The sequence below is a fragment of the Jaculus jaculus genome, chromosome 12, assembly GCF_020740685.1.
Source record: "Jaculus jaculus isolate mJacJac1 chromosome 12, mJacJac1.mat.Y.cur, whole genome shotgun sequence".
NCBI classification, from domain to species: domain Eukaryota; kingdom Metazoa; phylum Chordata; class Mammalia; order Rodentia; family Dipodidae; genus Jaculus; species Jaculus jaculus.
Genome location: NC_059113.1, coordinates 5,320,327 through 5,341,337, shown reverse-complemented (window position 1 = coordinate 5,341,337; position 21,011 = coordinate 5,320,327). Strand labels below are relative to the sequence as shown.

General features: G+C 52.4%; 4 protein-coding genes across 14 annotated transcripts in view; 1 reads left to right on the top strand and 3 right to left on the bottom strand.

Annotated features, from left to right (window-relative positions):
- The window catches only part of LOC101607881 (chromodomain-helicase-DNA-binding protein 3), a 60,803-nt gene extending 56,838 nt beyond the window's left edge, over positions 1 to 3,965 (top strand). For 6 of the 11 annotated variants that reach the window (XM_045130667.1, XM_045130669.1, XM_045130668.1 and 3 more), the window contains 4 exons: positions 36 to 277; positions 1,236 to 1,399; positions 1,614 to 1,740; positions 2,722 to 3,965. In XM_045130667.1, the coding sequence (XP_044986602.1) occupies positions 36 to 277; positions 1,236 to 1,399; positions 1,614 to 1,740; positions 2,722 to 2,962 (774 nt within the window). In that variant the 3' untranslated portion in view covers positions 2,963 to 3,965. The remainder of the gene's footprint in view (positions 1 to 35; positions 278 to 1,235; positions 1,400 to 1,613; positions 1,741 to 2,721) is intronic. The other 5 variants (XM_045130676.1, XM_045130673.1, XM_045130672.1 and 2 more) reach the window with 1 other exon arrangement.
- Positions 3,966 to 5,035: 1,070 nt separating this feature from the next.
- Rnf227 (ring finger protein 227) lies at positions 5,036 to 6,959 on the bottom strand. Its single transcript, XM_045131538.1, has one exon. It carries the CDS (start codon positions 6,957 to 6,959, stop codon positions 6,390 to 6,392), a length of 570 nt encoding a protein of 189 aa, XP_044987473.1. The 3' UTR covers positions 5,036 to 6,389.
- Positions 6,960 to 11,710: 4,751 nt separating this feature from the next.
- Kcnab3 (potassium voltage-gated channel subfamily A regulatory beta subunit 3) lies at positions 11,711 to 18,683 on the bottom strand. The gene is made up of 14 exons (XM_004669207.2): positions 18,428 to 18,683; positions 17,025 to 17,068; positions 16,905 to 16,942; positions 16,595 to 16,674; positions 15,030 to 15,074; positions 14,898 to 14,942; positions 14,691 to 14,734; positions 14,432 to 14,518; positions 14,117 to 14,202; positions 13,856 to 13,976; positions 13,677 to 13,771; positions 13,473 to 13,593; positions 12,848 to 12,936; positions 11,711 to 12,440 (listed from the first exon to the last, which is right to left on the bottom strand). The coding sequence occupies exons 1-14, from the start codon at positions 18,667 to 18,669 to the stop codon at positions 12,363 to 12,365; spliced, it is 1,215 nt and encodes a 404-aa protein (XP_004669264.2). The 5' UTR covers positions 18,670 to 18,683; the 3' UTR covers positions 11,711 to 12,362.
- Positions 18,684 to 19,410: 727 nt separating this feature from the next.
- Positions 19,411 to 20,987, bottom strand: Trappc1 (trafficking protein particle complex subunit 1). Its single transcript, XM_004669206.2, has 5 exons — positions 20,887 to 20,987; positions 20,718 to 20,816; positions 20,507 to 20,577; positions 20,006 to 20,144; positions 19,411 to 19,756 (listed from the first exon to the last, which is right to left on the bottom strand). Exons 2-5 carry the CDS (start codon positions 20,814 to 20,816, stop codon positions 19,628 to 19,630), a joined length of 438 nt encoding a protein of 145 aa, XP_004669263.1. The 5' UTR covers positions 20,887 to 20,987; the 3' UTR covers positions 19,411 to 19,627.
- Between the last annotated feature and the right edge of the window lie 24 nt (positions 20,988 to 21,011).

Genomic DNA, 21,011 nt, shown 5'->3' with positions numbered 1-21,011 from the left:
TCCGGGCTCTGAGGCACTGCTGCTCTGTGCCCCAGCTCCTGGAGCAGGCGCTGGTGATCGAGGAGCAGCTGCGGCGGGCGGCCTACCTGAACCTGTCACAGGAGCCGGCGCACCCCGCCATGGCCCTCCACGCCCGCTTCGCCGAGGCCGAGTGCCTGGCCGAGAGCCACCAGCACCTCTCCAAGGAGTCGCTGGCAGGGAACAAGCCGGCCAACGCCGTCCTGCACAAGGGTAAGGGCCGCGGCGGCCCCGCGCGGGGGAGGGCCCACAACGCTGCGTAAGTCTTCACCCCGCACCCCTCAAAATCTTCCCACCCCTGACCCCTATTGCCCTCTGAACCACCCCGTCTGACCTCTAACCTCACCTCTGACCCACCTGGCACCCCCTTTAGCACTTGTGTAAGCCATCGCTCCTCTCTGACTAATAAGTCTTTCATGCCAGTGCCCAGTAGGATACCAGTCCCCTCATGCAGTGGGACCTTGTCCCTGGAAGTTGGAACCACATTGTGCACCTGCTAGTACCACCCAATTTGAGGTCCACAAAAGTCCATAGCTCTTATCCCCCAAATTACATTCCCCTGCATCTCATTCACTCCGTGAGACTTCCCATCTGCCCCGAGTCCTACTCATGAGACTTCCACTTGACCCTCAACCTTCCTCCCCCACTCTTACCTTGATAACTGTAGATTAAGTTCCAAAGCCCTCTTAACCACCTAACCTTACCTGGTGTGGTGACTGATTCCTGCCCTCTTAGGCCCCTCTCCTAATCTCTGAATCTGTAATACTGGCCCTTTAACCTCCCTCTCCCTTTATGAATTAAAAGCTGATTTCTTGAATCACTGACCACCTTCCATGCCTCCTGACTATTTCCTCCCCATCACCCCAGCCCTTAAGCCTCACTCTTCCAGTATGGGATGCTCTGACAGTTCCCTGACCCCTTGTTTTCTGGTGTCTTCCCCACCTCCTTTTTGTCCACATTCCCTTTTTCCTCTTTTCTTTTCCATTTGTACCATGTGCTGATCTGGTGTTTCTGTCTCTTCACCTGACACTTTTCCCCTCTGAGTTCTCTGTCACTTTTCTGTTCCTTCTGTCACATGGTCTGTGGTTCTTTGGTGTCTGTGTCCTCTTTCTCTCTCTGACTGTACTTGCCTATCTGACTCTCTCACTTTTCCTGGCTCCATCTCTCTCTTTCCCTGTCTTTTGCTTGCCCTTCTTTCTCCGTGGCCCGGGCCCCAGTTCTGAACCAGCTGGAGGAGTTGCTGAGCGACATGAAGGCGGACGTGACCCGCCTGCCAGCCACGCTGTCCCGAATACCCCCCATCGCAGCCCGCCTTCAGATGTCCGAGCGCAGCATCCTCAGCCGGCTGGCCAGCAAGGGCACAGAGCCTCACCCCACACCGGTAACCCTCTCACCCTTACCTTGTTTTCCCTGCCAGTGCTCCTTCTGCACACACAACACTTGTACAAGAATCTTATACACAGGGAAATAGCCTGCTAGCACAGGCTTCACCCTTGAGTGAGTCTCCCTGACAGTACCGCGCCACCCCCTGTAGTTCTGGAGTGTGGCTGCTTCCCTCTGACCGTGGACTAACCTCAGCTTGCTCTCTATTCCAGGCCTTCCCCCCGGGTCCCTACGCCACACCTCCGGGGTACGGGGCGGCCTTCAGCGCCGCACCCGTAGGGGCCCTGGCCGCCGCAGGCGCCAATTACAGCCAGATGCCTGCAGGGTCCTTCATCACAGGTCAGCTGGTGGTTCCAACTCCCTACTTCTCCCTCTCCTCTTTTGCCAAGCTCATCCCTGCTCAGCACTCTGGCCTGCTCCTACCCATCTCACTTCCTTGGAAGTGTCCAGTGTTTTAGAGAACAGAGATCTGAGCCTTGTGTACTCTGTCTTTTTTGTTTATTTTTATTTATTTATTTGAGAGTGACAGACAGAGAAAGACAGACAGAGAGAGAGGGAGAGAATGAGCACACCAGGGCCTCCAGCCACTGCAAACAAACGCCAAACGTGTGCACCCCCCTGTGCATCTGGCTTACATGGGTCCTGGGGAATCAAGCCTTGAACTGGGGTCCTTAGGCTTCACAGGCAAGCACCTAACCACTAAGCCATCTCTCCAGCCCTATTCTACCTTTATTTTTCCCTTTTCTATCCCCACAGTCAAAAATCTCACTCATCATTTGGGAAACTGAAGCAGGAGGATTGCTGAGAGTTCCCAGACTAGCACTAACTTGAGCTAGTATGTGATACTGTCTCAGAAAAACAAAAACAAACAAGCAAACTCCCTTCCCAATCTCAACTATCTCGTATCTCTTACTGGAGTGTCTTCTCCCTGGGTTCCCTCCAGGGAAAGTAACTGTAAGTCCAGAGCAGACAGAGTTAGAGACTGACAGGTGCATAAGGGGGATCTCAAGAAGAGGGGCTTGCTCTTGTCTTCCCACTCTCATCAAGAAAAACCAAGTGGCAGGAGGTGACCTAAAAATAACCTGTTAAAAAAAATGACCTTTGAAGCTAGGTGTGGTGGTGCATGCCTTTAATTCCAGCACTAGGGAGGCAGAGGTAGGAGGAAGGATCGCTGTGAGTTCGAGGCCACCCTGAGACTACATAGTGAAATCCAGGTTAGCCTGAACTAGAGTGAAACCCTACCTCTTAGGGGAGAGGAGGGGGCAAGGCCTTTGAGAGCCATGTGAGGATTGACTTTTCCCTACTCGCCTTCCCAAACAGCCACCACCAATGGCCCTCCAGTGCTGGTGAAGAAGGAGAAGGAAATGGTGGGGACATTGGTGTCAGAGGGTCTGGACCGGAAGGAGCCCCGAGCCGGGGAGGTGATCTGTATAGACGACTGACTGGATCCCAGGCCTGCCCTTCGCCTAGGCCCCGTCCCCGAGGCCGATCCTCATCTCAGGCCCTGGGGCCTGCTGTCACCCCTCCTCCTTCCCCATCCCATGGGCCACCGCTGGGCTAGAAGCCCCTTTGCCCCTCTATAACTCCTCATCAGGAAGGGCCCCTCTCTCTCCACCTCCACGCGCCTTTCCCACCAGGCTTAGAAGACTGCTGGTGTGAAGAGGTCTGGGTGGGTGATAATAAGCAGGGTCTTCTGAGTACCTTGAACCCCCACCATCAAATATACACAGCTTCCCAGTAAATAAATGTGGGGAGGAAAGAGGTGGAGCCTCCTCTTGAGTCGCTCTTCCTGCAATATCACCTCCACCTCCTGCAAAAGTGGGGGATTAGCTTGCCTAGCCTGTAGGGACCTTTGTGGGGAAGAGAGTGTCAGAAAGAGGAAGGGAGCTTTGTAGAGGGACTGAAATGAGCACTGGGGGAAGAAGGGAAGAGGTGGGGGGCTGGTGTTACCTTCCCCTCCTTCCACATGGAGGGTGGGTGGAGCAGTTACAGGGGAGGAGTCGATTGTTGTTCAGCCTCAGAATAAAGGCGCCCGCCTGTTCACTGACTCAGTGACCTCCTGTGTACTGGCATCTTGTGTTGGGAACCTCTCCCTCCCTAGGGACCAAGGGCCACCCCCACAAAAAGTAATGGTTGTGTGATACTCCCTCAAGCCAAAGAGGAGCTCCCCAACCTGTTCTAGGAACTCAGGTAACCTAGAAAGGGTGGGAGAAATAGAGGGCCAGAGATGGGGCAGACCCCTGCTCCAAGGCTCAGGTTTCTGGGGGGGCTTCTACCTGACCTCCTCAAGGCCTGGATATAGACTAAATATGAGTGGGTCAGGCCAGAGGCCTAGTCAAGGGACTCCTTTGTGAGACCAGAGCAACATAGTGGAGGGTACCTTAGGGAGGCATGGGCACGCCTTCCTCCCTAGAGGGGCCAGGGAGTGGCAGTTTGCATGGGGAAACCTCCCACTTCCTCTTTGCTGCCCCTTCCCCAGTCTCTTCACACCATTTCTGGTCTGCCCCAACCCCCTCTTCTGTATCAGGTTTATTCGTTGTACATATAAATTATACTTTCCTTTCTGTGTGCTGTTGTTTTTGGCTGGGGGATGCTTGTGGGAAAGTGGGTTAAGAAGTTATTGCTTTCTGCCATTTCATTTTAATTGTCCCACCTCTATTTTGTGTCCTTTTCACTTTGTTTCTATTTTTTTTCGAGGTAGGGTCTCGCTCTAGGCCAGGATAACCTGGATCTCTTTATGCAATCTTACGCTGGGTTTGAATTCATGGCCATCATCCTACCTCTGCCTCCCAAGTGCTGGGATTAATGGTGTGCACCACCACACCCAGCTCACATCTTTATTTACTGGATAATTCATTAAGATGAGCCGTTTTACCAGTGTCAACCACATCATTAGTTCGAGAGTAGGTAAGCAGCAGGATACCTGAGACCATAGTGGTGGAGTACGGAGAAGCAGCCGGGCTTCCTGACAGAAGTACAGGAGTGCCCGGCAAGATTCAAACCTTCCTTTCCTGTCGTCTTCTAGAGATCATCTTTCCACCTTGCAGTTACGATTTTCTCCAAATGTCAGTAGAGGTCACTACAGTTCCACAGGTTCAGTTCCACTAGGAAGCTTTTTGTTTTTCCTTAATACTTTATTTTTAAAGGAGCTGGGATGGAGAGGGTTCGGTCAAACCTCTATAGCTTATCAAAGATTTGAACTGGTGGATAATTCCTTGTATTATTCACTAACAGAATTTCAAAGTGAGCTCCCAGATAGTTTTTATTAGATTAAAAAAGAGAAGGGCTACAGAGATACTTAAGTGGTTAAGGTGCTTACCTGCGAAGCCTAAGGACCCATGTTCAATTCCCTAGAACTCATGTAAGCTAGATGCACATGTTGGTACATGTGTCTGGAGTTGTTTGAAGTGAGTACAGGCTCTAATGTGCCCATTCTCTCTTTACCCTCTCTCTCTAATAAATAAAAATAAGAGAAGCCATACATGGTGATGCATACCTTTAATCTCAGCACTTGGGAGGCAGAGGTAGGAGGATTGCTGAGAGTTCAAAGCTAGCCTGAGACTACATAGTCCAGGTCAGTCTGGGCTAAAGTGAGCCTCTACCTCAAATTAAAAAAAAAAAAAAAAGCAAGAGATAAATCCAACAAACATTTATTGAGTATGTGACACACATTAACACTTCTGTTGGCCCTAGACAGTCTTGTGGACTTTCTACTTTGGAAACACTCAGAAAACAAATACAAGTTCAGTTTGGCAGTACATATCACAGACAAACAAGGTATTATGTTGTAAGAGGTGGATGTGATGCTCCCAAAGGATAACATTTAAGCTGAAACTTAAGGACAGGAAATACCAAAATATGGTTTAAAAAATGCAGGCTTATACTCTATAAATGGATAATTTAATTTAAAAAAGCTTGAAGACCCCTAAAAATTGAGGCCTATAACTTAACAAGTTCACATTTTTAACTCAGAAAAATCTAAGTTTTGTTTAGCAATACAATGCCATTTTAGAACTTTCAATAAAATAAAGCAATGTGTTTTAAATGTTCCATCCACAGATGATGTAACCAGAGTGTCTAGGATCTATATATCTGTGCTTCTTAATTTATGTGCACACAGATCACCTAGGACTGTGAAAATGCATCTGAGTCAGTGGGTGAGGTCCTGAGATTCTGTACTTTCAACTGCCCTATAGGGATACCAGCACTGCTGGTCCTTGACTATGACTTCTGTAAGGCATATTTATAAGACTAAAATACAGCTCATGGCATTGGTAATGTCCCATTATGGGACATAAGTTATTGTGCGAACATCTTTTATTTAGTAGTGCTACCGTGTCTGATTATAAAAATAACACTTCAAAAGTTTAAATTTTGATGCCTTTACCAAGTAACTCACCCATTCTTAACAAACACTAGAGTTTTTTATATACCCTTTGGAGGTGGTATACCTGCCATGGCAAGCTGAAAGGAAGTTCTGAAGGGTTCCAGTCACAGATAAGGAGGCATCTGGTTTACTTCTGAAACACAGAACTAGGAGTAAGGCGGTGGCATACTGACATCCTTACTTGTCAGAGGAACGAGATTAAAATGACAAAAGAAATATGCCCCTTCTCCCTTGTCCCATCTTGTTTGCATTCCAAATTGACAACTGCTAAAATGAAATCTCTTCCTCACACACCACAGCCTCGCTGTACAACAGTCAAAGCCACAGCTAAGAAAACGGTTTTTTTGTGTTTTTTTTTTTTGTCACAACGAAGGCTTCATTTTTATCATCCCCGGTGCAGTCCATGCTGGGAATGTAATGCTGGCAGTCAGTAGACGGGCCTAGTTCCACTCATCCGTGATGGCTTCGCATGAGCAGCTCCCGGGTGTTCTGCGCTCGGCTCAACCCCCAGCACGTAGCAGTCTCGGGATCAGAGCAGGTAGCCTTGACATCAAGCCCCATACTAAGGCCGGGTTGAAGAGGCCGCTGCCCCTCTCCTCGGCTACAGCGTGCAACCCGTCACGTGGGTAACATCCTTGACCTCGGGACAGTACAGCACGTTGCTGGGCAACGGGCGCCGCCAGCGTCGCGCGGGTACCAGGAGCCGGCCGAGCAGCCGGCGCAGCGCGCGCCACCCGGCGCCTCCCGGGCCCGCCGCCGCCTCGCCGGGCTCCTCCTCGTCCTCCGGGTCCCCGTCGCCGCTGTCCTTGCCCGGGCTCCGCGCCTCACGTCCTTCGCGCTCCGCCCGAGCTTTCTCCTCCAACCGCGGCCACAAGCCCGGGTCGAGAGCCACCTCGGCGACGCCGCCGCGGGGCAGCGGGGTGGGCGCGCGGCAGAAGGGGCACGTGACCGCGCGGCGCAGGCGCACCACGCGCGCGGCCGCCCGGCCGCCGTCGCCCCGCGCCGCCAGCTCGCGCAGGCAGGCGGTGCACAGCGTGTGGCCGCAGCGCGCGCGGGCCGTGCCGGGCAGGCGGCGGGGCGCGCGGGCCCCGAGGTCGAAGGGTCGGAAGCAGATGGCGCAGTCCAGCTCTCCCCGCTCGGGCAGGGAGGGCACGCGAGCCAGGAGCTGCATCGCCGCGGCCGGCCGAGCGGACGGACGGACGGACGGACGAGCCCTCCCGGGACCCAGGCCGGGTCTTGGGGCCCGCGCCGCCGCCGCGCTCCGCTTTTAATGCCGAGGCCCCGCCCAGCCCCGAGGCGGCACGCCCGGCCCGGGGCGGGGGAGGCGCGGGGCTGGGAATTCCGGCGATGCCGAAGGCCCCGACCAGCCCACCCCCGCCCCGGGCACACACTCCAGCCACCGCCGCCCCCCACCCCCCGGCCTAACAGCCGGCGCTGTGGGTTCTGCCGGGTGAAAACCCCCGGGGTCCTTCGCGCACTCCAGCCCGCAGTCACTGGCGCACACCCCCAGACCCCCTGCCTGGGTGTCAGTCGCCCACGCTCTTTCACGTAACCCCACGCGAACTGCCTGTGCCAGCTCCCGTGCTACTTCCGCCCGGCCTGTGTGGGCTGTCTGCCCCCTTGAACAGATCCTCCTTAACTCAGTCTGCCCTCGCCTTTCCGTAGGCATCCTCCTGCGTTCTAAGGCTGGCGTCCCCAATTTCAGCCCCCCCCCCCACGAGGTTCACTACTCCGGCTAATATCTCAGCCTAAAGGGGGGGACTTAGATTCCAGGACCACGGCCTGAGGAATGCCGAGAATCTTTTCCTTCCTTGGTATCCAGGCCTGGACACCCACACACTATGATGGCTCCAGCCAAGCACCCCAGCATGACTTCTGACTCAGTGGTCTGACTTCCCCCACAGGTAAACAGGACGTGGTGTTCACAGTCCACATTCCCTCTCGGTGTAGCACCCACGCCCAAGCTGCCATCCTCATCCTCTCTGGACCTACACCCTAGGTTCTGTGGTGCAGGGTGCTTACACAGCCTGGACGTGATTGGCTCGAGCTCAAATCCTAGCCTTCCAGAAGTTGTGACACCCACCACAGGCAAGTTACTTAATCTGAGCCTTGATTTCCTCATACGCAAAATGTAAACAATAGTAAGGATGGAATGAGCTTGTGTAGGCAAGGTACTTAACTGGTACCCAGTACACAGTAAACATCAGATAAGTAATATTATCATCCTTACCGGCCTGGGCTCACAACCTATGCTGTGTTCATTTTAATTTCTTAGTATCCAGTATTTCCAACACACATCTCTTGGTTAATACAAGATGGACTTCTCTACACAGGACATTTGCTGGCTTCTCATAGGAAAGGTAGAGGCGGTTTGATTAAGGCTTCTAGAGGGTAATCCTTTATAAGAGTTGCCTCTTTTTTTTTTTTTTTTTTCCCGAGGTAGGGTCTCACTCTGGCTCAGGCTGACCTGAAATTCACTATGTACTCTCAGGGTGGCCTCGAACTCACGGCGATCCTCCTACCTCTGCCTCCCGAGTGCTGGCATTAAAGACGTGCGCCACCACACCTGGCTTTCTGTTCATTTTTATTTATTTATTTGACAGTGATACAGAGAGAGAGAGAATGGGCGTGCCAGGGCCTCCAGCCACTGCAAACGAACTCCAGACGCATGCGCCTCCTTGTGCATCTGGCTAACGTGGGTCCTGGGGAATTGAGCCTTGAACCAGGGTCCTTAGGCTTCACAGCAAGCACTTAACCACTAAGCCATCTCTCCAGCCCTCTTTTTTTTTTTTTAAAAGATAGGGTCTTAGGCTGGAGAGATGGCCTAGCGGTTAAGACATTTGCCTACAAAACCAAAGGACCCAGATTCGAGTCCCCAGGACCCATGTAAGCCAGATGCACAAGATGGCGCTTCTGTCTAGATTTCATTTGCAGTGGCTGGAGGCCCTGGGGTGCCCATTCTTCCCACCCCTCTTTCTCTCTCAATATAAATGAAAATAAAACAGATAGGGTCCAATAGCCCAAGCTAGCCTTGCACTATGTAGTTGAGGATGACCTTGAACTCTTCATTCTCCTGCCTCCACCTCCCCTCCCAAGTGCTGGGCATACAGGTATGTGTTACTATGTCTGCCTTAGATTTACCATTATCTTTAAGCAGTAATTAAAAAAAAAAAAGTCAGGTATAGTGGCACACACCTTTAACCCCAGCCAGGTAAGCAGAAGTAGGAAGATCACTGTGAGTTCAAGGCCACCTGGAGGTTACATAGTGAACTGCAGGTTAGCCTGGGCTACAGCAAGACCCTACCTCAAAAAAAGCTGGGCGTGGTGGCGCACACCTTTAACCCAGCACTCGGGAGGCAGAGGTAGGAGGATCACTGTGAGTTTACGGCCACTGGGAGATATATAGAGAATTCCAGGTCAGCCTGGGCTAGAGTGAGACCCTGCACATCCTCCCACTGTCAAACGCCCTGTGTGAGTGCAGCTTCTCTCCCGGCTTTGGGCAACTAAAGCTTGTATTTGATCCATGGTCATGTGACTGCCTCTCCTGGCAGCCAGCGGCATGAATGGCACTCTGAATCTGCCTGGCTTTGTTCACCACCGTATCTCTGTGCCACAACATAGTAGGAATCAAGTAACAAAACACTGTTTGAGCCAGCCATGGTGGCGCACGCCTTGAATCCCAGCGCTTGGTAGGCAGGGGCAGGAGGACTGCCGAGTTTGAGGCCAGCCTGGGACTAGTGAATTCCATCCAGGTTACCTGAGCTAGAGGGAGACGCCCCCCCCCCAAAAAAACCACTTCTTACGTACACAATTCTTACATACAAAAGAGGTATAACAATAAAGGAAGGTTTTAATTTGTAAGGGGCTTCTGAACTGCCTCTGAATGTAATCCTAAGGTTTAAAACTTTTTTTTTTTTTTTGATGGACATGGTGGCACACACCTTTAGTCCCAGCACTGGGGAGGTAGAGGTAAGAGGATCACCATGAGTTCAAGGCTACCCTGAGTCTTCATAATGAATTCTAGGTCAGCCCAGGCTAGAATGAGACCCTACCTCTCAAAACAAAACAAAAAGTATTTTTTTCTTAATTCTGAGTTGTTGTTTTTTAATGTGTTGAACAGTGGAGGAGCATTACAAGGGCATAGCTCTCCCAGAGAACTATTTAAGGAGAATACTATTTTGAATCGATAAACTCCTGTGTGTTACAGAAGAACTAATCATAGTGTAGTCACACAGTTTACGTCTTTAATCCTTCCACAGTCTTGCAGAATGTGTGGGAGATTAAAAGGCGGGTGTAGTATTCATCAGCTCATCCTGCCGGTGCCAACCCAGTAAATGGCTGCTGGGTTTCTCTTTCAGAAGCTAGGTTTACTCTGAGCTCTAAACTTCAGGGTCAAGAGAAGGGAGATGATGAAGTTATATTTAAGATAGGCATAATTCATTTTCTTTTGCCTTGTGGTCACTGAAGGTTGTAATTTGCCTCCCACTTCCTGCCCCCAAAAAGTCAAGAGTCCCCTTTGGAAAGAAAACAGGGTCAGTATCTGCCATAGTCCCATTTGATTCCACTTTTCTGTCATCGCCTCATCTGACCTTTCACCGTTTTCCTCAAAAATTATGACTCATGAGGCTGGGGAGCAGGCCCAGGGGTTCAAGGTACTTACTTGCAAAGCTTGCCTGCCTGGCACCAAGTCCCCAGCCACCCACATTAAAGTCAAATGCGGCAGCAAGAGACCATAGCATGCTCATTACACACAATAATAAACGTTTTTTTTTAAAAAAAGGACTCATTTCCCTGTATCTCCTGTCCACCAGGGGACACAGGTCTTACTTTTACTAATCACAGAGTCTCAACTTGGAGGCACTTCTCCCACCCAGCCACAACAAAAACTGCTCAGTTCCTAAGCAAGAGGAAAGAAGTACAAGATGAAGAGATGTGCCCAATATAACCTTAAAGACAAAAGGGGGGGGGGGGTAGGAGAGATGGCTCAGTAGTTAAAGGTACTTGCTTGCAAAGTCTGACAGCCTGGGTTTGATTCCCAGCACCCATGTAAAGCCAGATGTACAAAGTGGTATATGCGACTGGAGTTCACTTGCAGTGGCAGGAGGACCTGGCAAACCCACACTCACTCTCTGTCTACTTCTTTCTTTATTTGGTTTCTCTCTTTCGATAAATAAAAAATATATATGTTTTTAAAAACCAACTAAACAAACAAACAAACAAAAATAAAAGGAAAGCCAGAGTGGTGCTCAAGCCTTTAGTCCCAAGCATTCAGGAGGCTCAGGTAGATTACCAGGGAGTTGCAGCCAACCTGGGGCTAGTGAGTGAGTTCCAGGTCAGCCTGGGCTATAGTGAGACCCTACCTTTAAAAAAAAAAGTCAGGGTTAAGGGTGGTTGCTTGCAAAGCCTGATGGTCCAGGTTTCATTCCCTGGTACCACATAAAGCTAGATGCACAAGGTGGTGCCTGTATCTGGAGTTCTATTACAGTGGGTATGGAGTGTGCCCATTCTCTCTTTAAGAATTTTTTTCTTTTTTTTGTGGGGGGGATTGTTTTTCAAGGTAGGGTCTGACTGTAGCCCTGGCTGGCCTGGAATTCACTATGCAGTCTCAGGGTGGTCTTGAACTCACAGTGATCCTCCTACCTCTGCCTCCCAGGTGCTGGGATTAAAGGTGTACGCCACCACGCCTGGCCAATCTCAGAAAGAAGTAACGGAACCAGGAAGCCAAGTCACTGGATTCTAAAGGAAGAAGACCTGTGTCAGGGGTGTCTGGTGCCTAGGTCCTCCACGAGGCCATGACGCAGACAGGAGCCAGATGCCTGAGCCAGTCATGTGGAGAGAAAACTACTGCGGAGAGCTTTGTAACGAAGAGACTACAGCCCTGATAGCACCCCCATCCCCGGCCCCTCACGTGATTTCAGACGCTGAGGGTCAAGCTGAGATTTTATTTACAGTTAGGGAAGTCTTACAGAAAGGGGCCATCGTTATTGCTTTAGGCTTATTGCCAGAAGGAAGAGTAAGAGAAACCCCCTGTCGTCCATGTAGCAAGACTACTAATTCCAGACTTTTTTTTTTTTAAGTCCTTCAGGCTAGGATGCAGGGTTCTGATTTCCAAATAATTTACTTCCTACCAGGACCAGCCTGGCTTCCTCTGTATAAATAAGGCCCCCATCTCCTGCGTCCCAAATGACATCACAACTCAATAGGTTCTTACCCTTAATGACATTTCAAGGGCCACTTTTGAGGCGCCCTGCGTGTTTCTCGCACCTGCCTGAGTGTTTTCTGTGCCTTGGCAACAGGGAGAAGAAAGGAGGGCTGACACCCGTAGCTCATGCCTGGGATTAGCGAGAGGGCCCGGGAGGACGCCGCAGGGGCGGGCTGGCTACCGGCTCTCTCGAGCCCCGCTGCGGAAGGATATGGCTTTGTTCATGCGCGTCGCTACTCGAGGTCGGGCCTCGCCGGTGGGCGGGGCTGCCCTGGCTCTGCAGGCTGCGTCGGGAGGAGGCGAGGCCGCTGCCCGCGGGCGGCTGTCAGGTAGTTGGTACCGCTCTGGTTTGGCCTCCCGTGCCTCAGTGCATTATTTCTTGGAATGTGACTTGTTCCCCAACAGTGCATCTATCTCCACCACGATTTGCGGTGTAAGCTGGCTGAGCACCTGCAGGAGAAAGCACAGGGTCACCGAGGTAGGGCATACAGTTTGAAGGACCCAAGGAAGCCACAGCTGGACCCAGAGACAAGGAGTTGCTGTGCCCCAGCATGGCCATGCCTCCCTGGACTCACCTCTGCAAAATGAGGACTTGTAATGTTTTTTTTTTTTTCTCTTTTTGTTTATTTGTTTTGTTTTTTCGAGGTAGGGTCTCATTCTAGCCCAGGCTGACCTGGAATTTACTATGTAGTCTCAGGGTGGCCTCGAACTCTCGGGGATCCTCCTACCTCTGTCTCCCGAGTGCTAGGATTAAAGACGCGCGCCACCACGCCCGGCTGTAATGGGTTTTGTAACAGAATGGCCTCGACTCCTGGGTGAGGAGACAGAAAGGGGCTCTGCCCATGTCTCCAACTCACCTGTAGGGCACCCAGATGTTCCATGAGCTGCTCTGCACTTGACACCCCCAGCAGGACTGAGCTGACACCCTCACTGCGGAGACACCAGGCTGGGGCCATAAGGAGGGAAAAAAAAAAAAAAAAAAGAACTGATGGGGACCAGTGAGCTCGTTTCAGCAGTGTCTAAAGAAGTGTCAAACCACTCTAAGGACAGTTTGACAACCAAGACCCCTCCTGGGAGGGAGGTTGAAACATTGTAGTGAATCAAGTTCAGCTTCTGGAACCTGGTGCCTCTTCCTGAGACAGCCCCTAGCTCTAATCAACCAGCTGTACCTCTGGCTCGCCTGAGCTGAAAGACAGCCCGCCACTATGGGGTTATCAATACCTTTCAAGGGGAGGGCAGGCTCTCGGACCACTTGGGAACTTTCAGCTGTGGGTGAGTTTTCCCCTCGGCTGGGCCTGGGCTGAGCCAAGGGAAAAGCTCCCTAGTCCTTACTCTCCACATGGACGCCTTACCCCTGCAGCTCCCCAAAGAGCAGGAGCTCTTTGAACTTCTTTTTTTGGGGGGGAGGGTTTTGATGCAGGTTTGGGAAGTTTCTGGGGGGAAGCAGGGCTTCTGCAGTGCCCGAGGCTGGCAGGATCTCACCTATAGCAAGTTGGCCCACAGTGCAGCCCAGCTGGTGAGCAATGGGGAGAAGGTCCGTGATTCTGGCTTGTTGCTTCTTGCCATCCTCACTCTGCATTTTGTCCTTGAGCCACTGGTAGCCCTGGAGAGCAAGGACAAGTAGAAGGCCTTGCTGCATGTAACAGACCCGGGGCAGTCCTGCTACTACGAGCCCCCAAACCTCACCTTGATGGTGGCCCTGCAGGCATCTGGGACTCGCCCGTCATACTTGCTAGTAATGAGGCTGTAGGCCAGAGGAGACCAAGTGACTGAGCCAACACCTATGAACAAGAGAATTGGGCATGGGAACAGGGCCTGCGCCATTGGCGAGGCTGAGGGAAAGGCGGGGATACGGGGCTGCACACCAATCTTGTGGTAGAGTTCAGGCAGCTGCATCTCCACCTTCTCCCTCTGGAACAGGTGGGGCTCTGCTTGTTCGCACACTGGAGGGATCAGATTAAACTGTCTGGCCATGGAGTAGGCCTCCTGGGTTTGTGTGGAGAAGAGACAGAGATCAGAGCACTCCTTCCATTTGCTTTGTTTCCTCCCTTAGTGGAGTGGGGTTTGGAGTGGTCGTGTGAAAAGAGGGAACCAGGTGTGGGATGTGAGATGGGGGTGTCATATACCATGATCTCCATTGCACTCCATCGGGATGTCCCCCAGTACAGGGCAAGGCCCTGGTTGATAACATAGGTCATGGCTCGCACAATCTCTAGACACACAGGAGGGGAGAGCATCACTGTCAGACCCCTGGGATCCTCCCCTCCACATCGCTGACCTCTGCCCACCCCACCAAAACCCCAGGCATGTCTACAGAGAGGTTTGTATCTATTCTTCACTTTCTCCCTGCCCAAGTCTGTGGAGTTTGGTGACTTTTAAGTGGGGCTGGCTTCCTGCTGAAGTTCTGAAGGACTGTCAGGTTCAGAGGGTGCTGCTTTTACCCTCCATGGGACTGTTGGGGTCTGAACGACTGGCGAAGACTATGTCAACATATCCCAGCTGGAGACGTTCCAGGGATCCTCGCAAGCCTGGAGGTGGTGGTGGTGGGGAGAAAAAGGTAAATACCTCAGCTTCAGTTTGCTAAGAATTCAGACCTTACCCCCCTGTCATGGCTACCTTAATCTTCCAGTTCACAGCCTCAAAATGTTCCCACTTCCTCTGGCTTCCATGCCCATCCACTTCAGGTCAACCCCAACTCACCTTCAATGATGTGTTTGCGGCTTAAGCCTCTCTCAGTTTCTGCCCTGCAGGGACAAGGGACATGAAGAGATGTGCTGTGACAGTGACAGGGATGAGGACTGGCCTGGAGCCTCAGGGCACTGGGACAGCATGGGTCCACTTGGGGTGGCACATGTGGGACAGCCGTCCCCGCTCCTACCCCGCCGTCAGATCTCTTTAATCACTTACTGTCCTCCCCCAACAATTTTTGTGGTGATAACATAGCTTGATCTCCTGGAAGAAAAGAAACGGGAAAACAAGCAGAGGAAAGGCTGTTTGGATGATGGTGGCTCCAGCAACCCCCCCAAAACACAGCCTCACCTCCAACCTTTGCTCTTGAGGGTGTTGCCTAGGACTTGCTCGGCCCTGAAATAAAGACAGTGTCAGAGCAGTGGTCTCTTTGACGTAGAGCATTTCTTTCCCCTCCTCCCACCAAGTAGAGCAAAACTAAGGAGCTCATTTGGGTTCCCAACTCCATCTTAGGCAAACAAGAGGGGCTCTTAGTAGAGCTAGTGTGGTCATATGGTTTTCATTCATCCATCTGTTGGGTATCGACTATGCACCAAGCCATACTGTGGGTACTAAAAAGACAGGATGCCATGAGGTGAGAGTGGCAGGGCTGGGGAGCAGGGACGGCGCTGCCTTTCCTGGCTTCAGTCATTCGGATTGCCCATCTGTTCTCCTAAACTCAACTCAAGTTCCGCATCATTGGTCAAGTGTTTCCCCATGGCCGCCCTCTCTCAAGACAGTCTCACTGTGTAGCCTAGGTAGGTCTTGCACCTCTGACCTTAGCCAGCCTTTGGAATGCTGGGATTACAGGTGTGAATGCTGGGATTACAGATGTGTGTCGCCATGCCAGACCCAACCTACAATATTATTATTATTATTTTTTTGGTTTTTCGAGGTAGGGTCTCAGGGTGACCTTGAATTCACAGCGATCCTCCTACCTCTGCTTCCCAAGTGCTGGGATTAAAGGCGTGCACCACCACGCCCAGTTTAACGTACACAATTCTTTAACACATTACTATGAGCTAATGTAACAAACCTTAAATTGTTACGGTGAACTTTAATGAAATGTTTTTACTAGTGTTTAATTTTTCAGATCTTTTGTCCTTTTTGTTTGTTTAATCAGGGAGGCTGTTTTTTATGGTTATGTTCCTTTCATCCCTGAAGCAGTGCCTGCTTTGTGCTGGACTCTCTGGCCATTCTTGAGAAAGACGAGTCTCACGGAGGGGTAGCCTCTGAGCTGAGTGGCAAATACAACTATATAAAGCAACCCTTCACTATTGTGTTCAAGTACACCGAGGGTTGTTGGAGTAGCTCATATTTGGGCCATGTCTGTTTTTTGTGGTTTTTTTTTTCTTTTTTTTTTTTTGGTTTTTTGAGGTAGGGTCTCGCTCTAGCCCAGGCTGACCTGGAATTCACTATGGAGTCTCAGGCTGGCTTCGAACTCACAGTGAGATCCTCCTACCTCTGCTTCCCGAGTGCTAGGATTAAAGGTGTGCGCCACCCCACCTGGGTTTTTGGGCCATGTCTTGAAGATGAGTAGGAGTGTTTGTCCTATGAAGAGGCAAGGTGGCTACATAGACTTGTTCCCAGTAGAAAGTGATGGGCATCTGATGCTTGCTTGGAAATCCAGCTTTGTCGTCTCAGGTAGTTGCACATATCTGATATGCTTGTTGGCTTTATTTAATGTGACTGCACAGTGTGACCATTGGCCTTTAAGCCAGCAAGGCACTGATATTGGAACCTCAACTGCCATAATGTTTGGGGGCCCATGAGCTGAAAGACTGGCCCCTTAGGGTTCCCAGAATCCTCAGGGTTCTTTAGAGGAAAACAAGAAGCCTTCCAGATGTAGCTTAGCTCTTTCATACCCCAGTTCTTACTTTCCTGCTGCGTATATTTCAGTGGTGTCAAACAGGTTTACACCATGCTCATAGGCTACTGTCAGTACATCTTCTGCTGTCTAGGGAGGTGAGAGAGAAAAAAAATAAAAGAATATACGATAAACTACCGCCCTTTAGTTACCTCCCTCACTGCACTGCGACCCACAGCACCTCAGCCCTAGTTTCCATCCTCTTTCCCTTCCCCCACCTTTCAAGTCTCAGATCCTTCGTGGTCATGCTTGTGCAAACCCCTGTCTAGATCTATTTCCCCAGTCATTTCCACCCTGCTTCTGGGTCCCATCACTTATACCTCATCTGAGATCTGAGAACCAAATGTGACCCAAGTACCTGCAAGAGAGAAGTCAGGCATATGAGAACCGTAGGAATGCCATAAACAATGCCCTTTCCCCTTACTTCCTACTTAACTCACCCAGGCCAAGACAGGACACTCGAAGACCCGACTTTCCTAGGTTCCTGCAGGGCACAGAAGCAGCAGGAAAGGGTGGACTCTGTATTAGGGACTTGGGTTATTAGCCCCAAACTCCTGTCCTTGCAGACTGAGAAGCCCTGAGGGATCTCAATCCAAAGAATCTAGACCCAGTGAGCTGATGGGATTGGACAGTGCCATCCCCATAGCAGAGGCCCTAGGAATATTTAGAGGCCCTAGGAATATTGTTAAAAGAACAAGTGAACGGATAAGCCATTATTCCTACGGAGCTACTGTCCAGTGCCTCCATTCCCTCCTGGCACATTGAAGACGAGCTCTGGCTTGTCTCTCTTTGGGTGAGTGAGATCTTGTTTGTTTTGAGTAAGCTCTGGGATATATGCAATAGTGGGCTTCAAGAAACGACGCTGTGGTGAGTTTGTAAGAACAGGCCCTCAGGGAATGCCACACCAAACAGTGACAACACACTAAGAGGTAAGCAAAGTCAAGTTCAAACTCTCAGACAGCCAGGGGTGCCTGGTGAGCTGGGCAAATGAGCCTCCAGCCAAATGCAAGTGATGGGGGAGGGGAGTGACAGGAAAGCCAGGCTCTCCCTCGTGCCCTGTGCCCTCTTCGTTGGCTTCGTGAAGACTGACTTTGCAAGCCTCTTCCTCCTCCCATGGAGTCCTACCCGGGTGGTTGTCTTGACATCCTAATCAGGGCTGCTGCATAGAGGGGATCAGATGCCTCGGGTGACAGAGTCAAGTGGGATCGGTGATCTGATCTGAGCTCATTACCAAGTAGGAACCCCCTCTCTCCCCTACTGCAAGTTTCCAGAGCCCCTGACCTGCAGTTCCTGGAGATAAATTTCCATCCACCCTCTCTGCTGAGCTACTGTGAGGATGAAACATGCTGCCCATCCTTCCTATAGGTCCCTCTCCCTTTGCTCTCCTACTCCATCTTTACTCCCAGAAAGGCCACTGGAGATTGGCCCTAGGGCTGGCGGGGGGCGGGGGTGGCAATATCTGGGTCCGGCGCCCCAACAGGCCAGAGTGAGAAGCCTTTTCCCTCCCTCCCTCTCTCCAGGACACCGACCCAAGGACACTCCGTTGGAGAGGGATGCAGCCTGGAGATCCTGGTGTCCCTCGCTTTGTGAGGGGCAGAAAGGGAAAACGCTGGGCTTCCCCTTAGGTCTGACAGGACTCAGTCAACCTCGGTTAAAACTGGATCTTGTAGTTGGGGAAACCAAGAGAGGGGCCCTGTAAGGGAGTGCTGGCGACAGGAGGACGAGAGGGAATGAACGGGGACTTTCTTGGCAAAGTTTGCAAGGGATCTTGGCGGCCATTCCAGGAAGCTTCAGGGGTCCCAACAGGGGGAGCGAACGGGCGGGCTGTCGGACCACTCCATACCTGTATTTCATGCCAGTGCCTCGGCCAGTGCTCTCTCGAAGGGCCCCAGCGGGCACTGGGGGTCGGGGAATCAGTGCAACTCGGGCCTTGGGGCCCGATCCTCCACTCCCAGGAGGATTCCCGTGCCCCCCGCTGCCTGGCCCACCATTACCGCCCCCGGGGCCGGGCCGGGGTCCACACAGACGATCCTCGCTGCTCCGGCTGCGAAGGTTCTGCTCGGTACACGCGATAGACACCTGCATACCTGCCGGCCGGGGCGCGGGGGGCGCGAGCCGCGAGGCCGGAGGGCGGACCCCCGGGTGGTAGTGGCGCGACCCTGGGGACAGCGGGGCGGCTGCGGCGGGAGCTGCCAGGCAGGATCGGGCCCGCGGGGGCGCGCTGCTGGAGGTCGTGGGGTTTGCGGCGGGAAGGGAGAAACGTGGGGGGGGGGGACTCCGCAGGAGTGCTAGTACTGATAGTAGGGGTGCTGGCGCAAGGAGTGGGGGGCAATGGATGAGGGTGAAGGTCCAGGGAGGTCTTCTGAAGCTAGAGACGAAGGGTGGCGGGAGACCGATGCCACTTCGGGGGAACCGCCGTGCTCCGGGCCGCAGCGGTCGCCGGCCCAGCTCATCAGCATGCAGGCCCCGCCCTCTCATTTGCATAGAGCCGCCGGCCTCCCCGCCAAACCTGCCGCTCGTCTGCGTAAGCCCCGCCTGCCATCCCCTCCTGACTCCGGAACCTGCGTCTCCTCACTCTCTGAACTTGAGGCCGGTCAGCGGCTCTCGGTCGGGAGGGGAGGGATGTGTGTATAGGACCACATCTAGCCAGCGGTAGCAAAGGTCGCTGCTAAGATCCTACAAAACTCAACAAAGAATTACTCAGTTGAAAATGTAACCGGCGCAGCTGCTGAGAAACCTTTGGAGAAATTCTGTAAGCTTCAGGGGGCGTGGCTGCCCCAGTTCCCGCCTTTGTGGACACGTCCACCGAAACTGCTACACTCAGGCTGCAGAGGGTGACAAAACGTTTATTCTGTGCTTCTTCCAGAGCCAGGTAGGGGATAAAACTGGAGAGAGGGACTCCCGGGGCCTTCGTTTTGGTGACTGGAGGGGGCAGTAGGTTTGTAGACTGAAGGGGAGACAGGTAGGTGGAAAGGCTCACAGTATCACAAGCCAAGAAGGGCCCAGGTAATTCCAGATTCATCGGAGGAGTGAGGTAGTTGTGTCAGCCAGCCCGGGCAGAGAAGAAGGGCAGAGAACGGATATAAGAGTCCAGCCGTGAGCGGAAGAGCTCGCTTTGCACAGTTTGTCCCAGCGGACACAGGGGATTCTTCACAACCAACTCCACATACAGCTGCGGAGAAGGAAGGTGTAAGAGCCAGGCTTTGGACACTTCTTGTTTTCATCCCCAAACCGAGTGTAACCATAGGGTAGTACGGATGCACAAGGTTCGGGGCTTCCCTTAGGAGAAACTATTCGTGGGAATGTTTAAAAGACCCTGGAGAACACTGAGATGACAAGAGACACAGCACAGTAGGATTACGGTAGGAACTCTGGGAATCCTGGGCTTGTGGGAGAAGGGTTTCCCCCAGCTGACACTAACCGCACTGTAGATGTGGTGCAGCACATCTCGGATGGGGCCCACGCCTAAGTCAGTATTCATGACAACCTTGATTCCAGTGGGTGTCTCATAGTAGTGGAGTTTGTAACGGCTAGTCTGGAAGGCCAGAAAGCCATCCTTCCTGCAGAAATGAGGAGCGTGTTAAAGATGGGAGTGGAGTGGCTCCCAAAGAAATACTTGTGGACTCCTAGAGGTCAATTCCCTATCAACTTTCGTGTGGTGATTTGTAGAAACCCAGGTGAGTCAAGACATCGCCCATAAACCACCCCTCAGCTTAGTCTCCGCCTTCACCCTCTTTTTACTTTCAGACCTTCCCAGCAGCCACTCCCGCCAGTTTCAGGACTGTTGTTCCGGATACAACCTCTCCTAAGTCCCTCCTCTCTCTAGGGGGCCAATGCCCTTTTCCATTCCAGAACATTTAGTACCCCCCTCATTTCCAAGGGTTGTCGTCCCCTCTTTCAATATCCCTGTGGCACGGCATACATGTCTAGCGGGGACATCTTGCTGACAAACGAGCGGATGGAGAACAGCATCCCGTACATCAGCTTGTACTCCTGGAGGGAGAGGGGCAGAGTTAGGTGTCTGCTAACGACGGGCACGGGATGCGGGTGGGAGCGAGCCAGGATGTGGGCTGGGGCTTTGTTAGTCTGGAGATGCAAGATCACCCGGGGCTACTTCAGGGCCCTTCGGTCACCTCCTCCTTGGGGATCCCCGCTTGCTTCTTGCGGTGCCACTCGCTGTAATGCAGACATACTCCATTTCGGTCGAACAGGTACAGGTTGTGGACGGTCATCTGCAAGACACAGAGCTCCCTATAAGCCTGGGATTCTCCCACCAGGTAGAAACCCCACCCTCGGACTCACCGGAACAGCTCCGAGCGCCGGTGACAAGCCACTTCCGGTTTCCGAAGCCTCCCGGGGTTTGGTTCCGCACGCCGCAAGGGCTGGGCGTTCCCTCCGCCCCTCCACCGGCGCCTCGGGCCCCGCCT